Source organism: Alexandromys fortis, unplaced genomic scaffold, assembly GCF_014885135.2.
Source record: "Alexandromys fortis isolate MF-2015 unplaced genomic scaffold, M_Fortis_MF-2015_v1.1 scaffold_88, whole genome shotgun sequence".
Taxonomy (NCBI): Eukaryota; Metazoa; Chordata; class Mammalia; order Rodentia; family Cricetidae; genus Alexandromys; species Alexandromys fortis.
The window spans coordinates 6,031,163-6,040,508 of record NW_026067961.1 but is presented as its reverse complement, the minus strand read 5'-3'; the positions used below and the strand labels follow the sequence as shown (position 1 = coordinate 6,040,508).

Below are 9,346 nucleotides of genomic sequence, written 5' to 3'. Positions count from 1 at the left end.
AGGCTGGTCTCGAACTCACAGAGATCCGCCTGCCTCTGCCTCCCGGGTGCTGGGATTAAAGGCGTGCGCCACCATCGCCCGGCTCCACATTGTAATTCTTTTTTTTTTTAATGTTTATTATGTATACAATGTTCTGTCTATGTTGCAGGCCAGAAGAGGGCACCAGACCCCATTGCAGATGGTTGTGAGCCACCATGTGGTTGCTGGGAATTGAACTCAGGACCTTTGGAAGAGCAGGCAATGCTCTTAACCTCTGAGCCAACTCTCCAGCCCCACATTGTAATTCTTATATTGCCTGAAAAACTTCATTGGGATGCATAAGCTGTAGGGAAAATGTGTACAGTAGAAAGAACACAGAAAAGAACATGAGAAGAACAGAGACTAAAGGAGCAAGCCATCAAGAGAGTGAGCATTTCCTCTCCTAAACCCCCCTCAGATAGAAAAGTAAAGTTTATGTCAATTCCATGTGGATTCCTCTCGAAGCCCTGTGCTGCGGCTGGAAGCTGACCCCTCAGACAGTAGTCATCCATAACCCATGGAATGACTAAAAATCACCCACCCCACTCTTGGAAATGTGGCTACTGAGTTCTCTAGACTGCTTCCTGTTGTTTGTGGGCAAAGGCCTCTTTAGAAAATCCTGAGAACATTGAGATAAAGGTCAAGTCCTGGGAAAACCAGTTGTAATTTTTGTTGCCAAGTCTCAGAACTGTTCCCATACCCAGGGATCTGCACACAGGTCACATGTCACATACTTTTTCTTGGTTCATTTCTTATGTCTGTAGTCAAGGTTTGCAGGGGATCTCTCCCAATCAAAACTGATCTCTATCAACCTTGAAAGAATCCACAGCCTTATGTTTCCTGTGAAATCAAAAGACTAACCTCTTCCCCAACTCAACACATTTTTTGAATTCCATTTTAAAGTTAAGGCATCCCTAAAATATCTAGGCTGGTTTAATTCAGCAATCCTTTTTACGATCCCAAGTCTCTCTGCAACTGCTGTTCACTGATCAGCAATCAAAAGATTCCAAGCCAACACAGCTCCATACAGGACCCAGACTCCCTGTGTATTTCCCATCTTTATATAGCATTTTTCTTTTTATATTACTCTACTTTCTCTTTAAAGACTTTATTATTTGAAAACTACTTTTTTCTATGACTGTCTATACCCATTTTTTTCTTGGCCTATGCACATTTTAAATACACTGTAATCTGTTTAGAGAGGGTTTTTTTTTTTTTTTTTTTTTTTTTTTTTTTTTTTTAGACAGGGTTTCTCTGTAGCTTTGGAGCCTGTCCTGGAACTAGCTCTGTAGACCAGGCTGGTCTCGAACTCCCAGAGATCCGCCTGCTTCTGCCTCCCGAGTGCTGGGATTAAAGGCGTGTGCCACCACCGCCCGGCTATCTCTAGCCTTTTCTGATCACAGGAGCCAAACCTTAAACACACTGCATGGATTTGCAAAGTCAACAAAGTCTGTCACGTCACTGGAGGCAGGACCAAGGCCTTCCTCCCTGCACCCAGAAGCTCGCAGCATTCAACGCAAAGGCCGCGCAGGCACGGAACGTGGCGCAGTTTGACACACGGCGTGAGGGTCCTCTTTAAAAGCTGAGACGCTGTGCGTTCTTCCTCTTTTCCCTTCTCTCCCTTCACTGTTGCGCATGCTCTTGCGTCCTCCTTTCGTCCCGAGAAGAAGAAGAACACTCCCCCCCCCCCAACACTGACCAAGACGAAAAGATTCCAGGTGAGTGGCCTTGAGACAGTGTGGGCGGAGCTTCTATGGACAAAGCCCATAGGTCACTATACTTTCCCAGACTCCCAGGAAGTTACCTGGTCCTTGGGCAGGTGGGGGTTTACAAATTAACCTCAGGTGTAATGGTTTCTGAGAGAGAGAACTCGGCCTACTCAGCAGGCAGGGCCGGGCAGCTTCTCCTGCAGACTGATAAGATCTCTAAGGCTGGAAAAGGAAAACCAAGGCTTGGAAGATTGGCTTATACTATGTATATTATATATATGTAATGCCAGCATTTGCTGTGCTAAGTCAGGAGGGTTGCCTGGAATCTTCGTTTATTTATTTGTTCATTTTAAAGACATTATCTCACGGGGCGGTGGTGGCGCATGACTTTAATCCCAGCACTCGGGAGGCAGAGGCAGGAGGATCTCTGTGAGTTCGAGACCAGCCTGGTCTACAGAGCTAGTTCCAGGACAGGCTCCAAAGCTACAGAGAAACCCTGTCAAAAAAAAAAAAAAAAAAAAAAAAAAAAAAAAAGACATTATCTCTTCTCTTTTACCAGGAGTCATTATCTATGCATGTATTTTTTTTTATTTTGTTTTGTTTTTCGAGACGGTTTCTCTGTATGTATGTATTTTTAAGACAATATCTCTCTTCGTTTATGTAACTCTAGCTGTCCTGAAACTCCCTATGGAAACCAGGCCAACTTGAACTCACTAAGATTCTCCTACCTCTGTCTCCTGAGGAGTAGAGGCCTGTGCCACCACGCAACTAACTCAATGTCAGCTTTTTGTTTGTCTGTTTGGGGTTTTGTTGTTGTTTTTGAGACAAGGTTTCTCTGTGTAGCTCTGGCTATTCTGTAACTCGCCCTTTAGAGCAGGCTTACCTTGAACTCACAGATCTGCCTACCTCTGCGTCCTGAGTACTGGGATTAAAGGCCTGCATCACCACCACCAGGCATTACCATACAGTGTTTTAAAGAAGAGAAGGGAGGGGATGGGTGAGAAAGGGAGGAGAGAGGAAAGAAAAGAATTTTAAAAAGGAAAGCTAACAGTCTCTCCCACTTTCCTGAGCTGAATTCCTGACCCCAACTTTGAACCCAGAAACCACAGGACTCCAGTAGTGCCCTGAAACGCACGCGATTAGCCAGCACTACATCTCCCGGCGTGCCTTGCTCTCACGTCACTTGCTGTGGCGAGACCTGGAAAGCGGCTCCGGACCCGGACGACGTCCGGCCTCTCAAGCCGTGTCTGCTGCGCCGCAAACAACCGCGATCAGTATGGCGTGGCGGCCTCCTGCCTCGAGGAGCTGTGGCGCAAAGGTGGGCTGCTGAGGGGACCGGGAGGGGTCGGGAAGGTGACCCCGGTCACCTAGGGACTGCAGCGGCCCACGTGGGTCCAGCGATTGACAGGGTTTTGGCGCTTTCATTTATCTCCGGTGTGAGGCTCTGTGCGGGTCCAGGCTCACTGGCCTGATCTGGATCCAACGGAGTCCAGCGTATTCTCTCTACTCTGGCTCACAGAGGCGGTCCTGGGGTCGCTGGCCGGGTCGGGACGGGTGTCCACAGTTAGTACCTGTCCCATTAAAAGGGAGCTGCCAGTACCTGCCCCCTTGAGTTCATACAAGGAACGTGAACTGACCCAGGTTCTGAGCCTGACTACACGGCTGGACCTTGCGTTTATCTTTGGAGCCTTAGTTTTTCAGCAGCGTAGTGGATGCATTTCCAGCCTTGTGTCAAGGGATTGTTGGATCTCAAAGGAGATTTTATGTTAATATTCTTTATAAGCGTTATTATCCCACAGCAACAAATTGTGTAGCCAAAGAAGTTCTGCAGGGTTTCCATGGAAACTAGCCCAGGACCTGTAGTCATCGTGCATGCTGGGTGTGCAGCGCTTCCGCAGAGCCACTGAGACCCAGGAGCAGGGTTTGAGTTGGTGACCGAGATTCCGCCACATCAGTGTTTGCGTTTCACCCCTGGCACTAGGTTACTTCTGTTGCATCGGCTGGGTGTCCTTGGCACAGAGAACTGTGTTCTCTGCAGCTGAGCCTAAAGGAGACTGGCTGTCCTGTTTTGGGGGATGCCAGCATTGTAGAGGGCCTCTTGCCTGGCAGTAATAAAAATGCAAAGCTATTGAGACAAGTTTCTGCCGCTGCTGTATTTTCCTTTGGTTAGAAGAGCCGTGAAGGACGATAGCTACAAGCTATTGTATATAGCTGCAAGCAAGCAAGCAAGCACTTTTCTCTCTTCTCTGACACTGGATGTGTAGAACTCAAGACAAGCACTGAGTAAGTGAACAGGAGTCAGCGTTACTTGTCCACTGGAAATTAGACCAGGTTCTGGGTAACGGCTCCGATGTCAGGGTGCAGAGAAGCTGCGGGAAACGTTTTCAGGAGCCACTCGGTTTAAATCTCAGTTTGGGGTGCTGGAACGATGGCTCAGCTGTTAAAAGCATTGGCTGCTCTTGCAGATCTGGGTTCAGTTCTAAGCCCCCACATGACAGTTTCCAACCATCTGTAACTCCAGTTCCAGGGCATCCAGCGCCCTCTTTTGGCCTCCTTGGGTACAAGACATGAATGTGGCCCATATACATACATTCAGAAAAAAACATTCATACATACAAAAATCTAAAAAATAAAAATGCATCTCACCTGAGCCACTTACTGTGGGATTTTGAATAGGTTACCTAATCTGTCTGAGCATAGGTTCATTGTCTGTAAATTGGGAATAAGAATAGGACCTCCTTACAGGATTCGTAGTTTACCTGACAAGCAGTTAGAATAGTACCGGGCATATGGTAAGTGTTACATTGGTACGAAGAGTTATGGTTATGATTTATCTATTATTATCTTCCAGCAATTCTACCTAGCTCTTGGGGCACACACGAGAGTACCAAGAGGGGCGTAATTTCCTTGACATGTTTGTCACCTGCCGAACATTCTATTTTCAGCTTGCGAAGTACTGGCCATTGGTGAGTCCCTGACACCAGTCACCCTGGTCCTGGCAGAGGACAATTCGATAGTGGACGATGACGACTGCTCCCTTTGTCTCCCTTGCAATACCAAGTTTGTGGCATTGGCCTGTCATGAGGAGCGGGCGTATAACAATTCGGGTAAGAACTTTGGGCCGAACAGCCAGTGTTGCTGTCACGGTTCATTTGGCTTCACGGGCAAGCGGTTGCTGTTCGTCTGACTGTCTAAACACTTGCACGGCCATGCTACCTGAGCCCCTCCGTGTACCAGGCCCAGGGCTAAGGGACGCAGACGAGTGAGACTGTGGCTCTGCCGTGTCAGGCCAGGCGACTGGGCAGATGACACAGCCTGCCAGGTTCTTATGGAAATGATAATTACAGTATCCGTCTGTCGCGACTGTGACAGTCACAGCCGAGTGTGTCTCCAGACACTAGCCAAGGCCTCGTCTTCGTGACTGCTCTTCTCTGGCACACGGGTTCAGTAGAGGTTAGCGATGCCCGTCGTCGTCACCACGGTAGATTCAAATTAACGCTCGCTCGTCTGAGAGCTAGAGAAGCGCCTGCAGCAGAGAGGCGGCAGAGCGTCTGCGGGGAAAAAACATTGCTGCTACGCTGAGGAAATCGCCCGTCAGCTGTAGCTTTATCAGCCACCGTTGTCCCCACCCCTCGCCACCCCAGGACCAGTGCTGCTGGTCAGAGTCACGTACAAAAACAACACAGCCAAGCATGGTGGCCGGCACCTGTTATCCCAGAACTTAGGAGTCAGAGGCAGGTGGGTCAGAAGTCCTAGGCTAACCTCCACGACACCGTGAATTCAAGCCTAGCTCGGGCTACAGAAACCCCAGCTCCCCAAAAAAGAACACACCCAGCACAAAGACTAATCAAAGAGAGGTGTGGTCGGACCTTTGGCCCCTGTGTGACCTAAGTAGCTGCTGTTTCCTTTTTTTTCTTTTTGAGACAAGGTTTTCATCCAAAGATTGGGTTGGCCTCAGACTCGCTGCAGTCCCCCTGCCTCAATGTCCTGAGGGCTGGGATTAAAGATGATGTTAGCCACCACATTTAATGCAGTACAATTTCACACAGAAATAGGGGGTGGGACACAGAAGACAGAAGAGAGAACAAGGCCTGAGGTGGGGATTAGCTTTCCTGTGACATCCTGTGAAAAGGTGCGTCCCTGTCATGACAATATGACAGGCCGGAGGACATGCTCATTTTCCATGCTGCTGAGTGTTGGGGTTGAAGGCAAAGCGGCCCCTGAATTGCTGACCTGACTGGCATTCTCTCTGTATCAGATGGAGGAACAGCCTGGGTTTCCCAAAAGTCCTTTGATGCCCATGAGACAGACAGCGGAGCCGGGGTGAAGTGGAAGAACATGGCTAGGATGCTGAAAAAGGAACTGGACAACATCATCCTGCTCTCAGAAGAGGAGCTCCAAGTGAGTCCCCTCCACAGCCCACAACGCTCCCTAGCCTCTGCTGTCCTGGTATCTTAGGTTCTGTGCCCCCATCTCTCCTGCTGTAGTAATTCCATTGTTTTTTTGGCTGGGGGGGGGTGGTTCAAGACAGGGTTTCTTTATGTAACAGCCTTAACTGTCCTGGAACTCACTCTGTAGACCAAGCTGGCCTCGAACTCACAGAGATCCACCTGCCTCTGCCTCCCGAGTGCTGGGATTAAAGGCGTGCACCACCATCGCCCGGCTATTAACTAGCTCTTACAATTTAAATTAACCCATTTCTTTTGTTGTATATTTTACCATGAGGCGTGTGGCTCGTTACCTCACATCTTGCTTCTCTGGCAACTGCTGGCATCTTCCTCACTCTGCCTTCTTTCTTCCTGACCCTCTGCTTGGATTTCCCGCCTGGTTATATTCTGTCTTGCCATAGGTCAAAGCAGCTTCCTTTGTTAATCAATGGTAATAAAACATATTCACAGCATACAGAGGGGCACCCCAACCAATAAATACATTCACATAGTTCAAAATCCAAGAGGTATAAAAAAATAAGTTGACGTGGTGGTGCACACCTTTAATCCCAACACTCAGGAGGCAGAGGCAGAAGGAGCTCAAGGCCAGCCTGGTCCACATAGTTCCAGGACAGCCAGAGCTACAGAATGAGACCCTGCCTTGAAAAAAAAAGTAATAAAAAGATAATGTCCTCGGTAAGGGAAACAGAGGTGTTCATCCACTGCTGACCAGGTCAGCAGAGTGTGGTGTGTCCATAAAAAGGCTGGGCTCGGGCTGGAGAAATGGCTCAGTGGTTAAGAGCACTGCCTGCTCTTCCAAAGGTCCTGAGTTCAATTCCCAGCAACCACATGGTGGCTCACAACCATCTGTAATGAGATCTGATGCCCTCTTCTGGCCTGCAGGCATACATGCAGACAGAATATTGTATACATAATAAATAAATAAATAAATAAATAAATAAATAAATAAATATTTAAAAAAAAAAAAAAGGCTGGGCTCTCAGGGATGAGGAGACAGCAAGAACAAAGATGAGTCAAAAATCCCTACGTACTGCACAGCCAGTACAGAAGTGGCACAGGAGGCAAACATAAGGCTGGGGGTGATGATCAGCCCTTGGCACATCATCAGCACCATGGGGCGAGCAGGCAGTCTGTGGGGTCCGTCCTGTGCTGACTGCCTAGACGGAGTCCCTTGGGGTGGGTATTCTTCACTCTTTGTTCTTGTTCCTGTGCACCGAGTGCCTCCCAATTCTAGGTAGAAGGAAAGGGAAATGATAGCCACTCGAGCCTCGTTCAGCCTCCTGTCGGGCTTGAGCGATCGTGTGCTCTGAAAGGTGCATTGCCGTGCATTCGAGGCCAGTCTGGGCCACAGTCCCGGACCCTGTCTCTAAAGAGAAGAGGAAAAAGCGGGCACGCACCGCACAGGCAAGGGTCCCAGAAGCTGTGGGCTCAGTGGTTCTTATTCTCGCTGCAGCTGGTCTCCAAGGAGGACCCCAGAACCCTGGCTGTTGCCTTGAGCGGGGTCATAAAGAAAGAGACAGTCTAGTGGGCCTGCAGCAAGTGCAGAGGTTGCATTCCCTTAGGAATGTCTCGGTGAGGGAGGGATCCACTGCCTGAGGAACAGCAGAGCCCCAAATGCGCCAGACAAGACCCCAAGTAGCTCCACCGGAAGCACACTTTGCTGAGGAAGCCCTTGGTTTTGTTAGCAGTGAAGAACCTCCCTTCCCACTGTACTGCCTCTGCGCCGCTCTACCTCCTGCCTTCCAGGATGCTGTTGTAGCTGAGGTGGCTACGCCCTCCAGAAAGGCCGCTCTGTGTCCTTCTATGTAGGGGAAGCCCCCCAGCCAATCACCTCGCTTGTAGGGCGAGGTCCCCTGAGGATATTTCTTACTAATAAATATTCCTGGTGTGTTCCTGCCTTCCCTTCTGCTTTCCTGTTCTCTGCGGGAACCTCTTATTATTTCATTATTAAATATTATTAAATATCTTTTAATTATTAAAGCCTAATATTATATTATAATTTCTGTCTGCCGTTCATTTACGCCAGTATACTTCTACCTCCTCTCGGCGTACTTAGATCTTCATTTTTGTTTCTTGTATGTGTATGAGTGTTTTGCTCGCATGTATGTCCATGTACCATGTGTGTATCTTGAGTCCACAAAGGCCAGAAGAGGGTGTCAGGTCCCCTGGAACTGGAGTTACAGACTCTGGGTACTCTGGAAGAGTAGCCACTTCATTTAGCCACTGGGCCAACTCTCCAGCTCCCAGAATTTATGTTCGGCCTTAGGTGCCAAGTAAAAGTATTGTCCAAGGCTGTGAAAATCTCTCCTACTTTGGACTCAATGTCCTTATTCAACAACTTAAAACAGTAGAGTTTTAGACACAGATAAGGAAAGAAAAGGCTAATGCAGTGATCGTGGCCATGAACTTGCTTCTCAAGCTAATGAGTGTGGCTGCTGTTTGTTTAAAGGCATATTCTGAATCTGCAGCCCCCAGGGACATGGAGCCTAAGCCACCATCTTTGGTACCCGACTCAGGGCTGCGGAGCTGTCGCCACTGCAAAACTCTGTTCAGTTTTCTAATATGCTCTGCCAGCAGGGGGCCCAAAGCGCCATTAAGTGATTCTCGCATGCTCTGTGGGTCCCCGTCTCTGCAGAGCACAGCACTTCTGGCTTTCTCTCCCGTATCTGCTCAGGCTTCTGCAACTTCGCAGCCTACAGTGCTGGCTGCTTTCAGGGAAAGGATGCTCAGTTTTGGGGCATTTGATTTATGTATTCTGGGAAGAAAACAGCACTGTCAGCCAGGCAGTGGTGGCGCACGCCTTTAATCCCAGCAGTCGGAGGGCGGAGGCGGGTGGATCTTTGTGGGTTCTAGGCCAGCCTGGTCTAGGAGCGAGTTCCAGGACAGGCGCCAAACTACTACACAGGGAAACCCTGTCTCAAAAAACAAAACCAAAATAAAACAAATCTAGTGCTGTTGAGAGACACATGCCTCAGTTACTTTTAATTTTGTGTGTGTCTGTGTGTGCGTGTCTGTGTGTAGGTTCTGGGTGCTGGGGATTGAACTAGGGCTTCATATATGCTGAGCATGTTCCCCTAATGACCCATCCCTCAGCACTGCCCAGTTAAGCAAAGAAATATAGCATTAAGTCTTGGGGTGAAGGTGGGGTTCAGAAAACCCCTTGCTCCCTTG

General features: G+C 48.7%; 1 protein-coding gene across 1 annotated transcript in view; it reads left to right on the top strand.

Annotated features, from left to right (window-relative positions):
• Positions 1–8,174, top strand: part of Dffa (DNA fragmentation factor subunit alpha) — an 8,464-nt gene extending 290 nt beyond the window's left edge. The window contains 5 exon segments of the mRNA XM_050153131.1: positions 1,606–1,736; positions 2,828–2,988; positions 2,990–3,045; positions 4,673–4,834; positions 5,986–8,174. Coding sequence (XP_050009088.1) covers positions 1,606–1,736; positions 2,828–2,988; positions 2,990–3,045; positions 4,673–4,834; positions 5,986–6,185 — 710 coding nt within the window. The 3' untranslated portion in view covers positions 6,186–8,174.
• Positions 8,175–9,346: the final 1,172 nt, after the last annotated feature.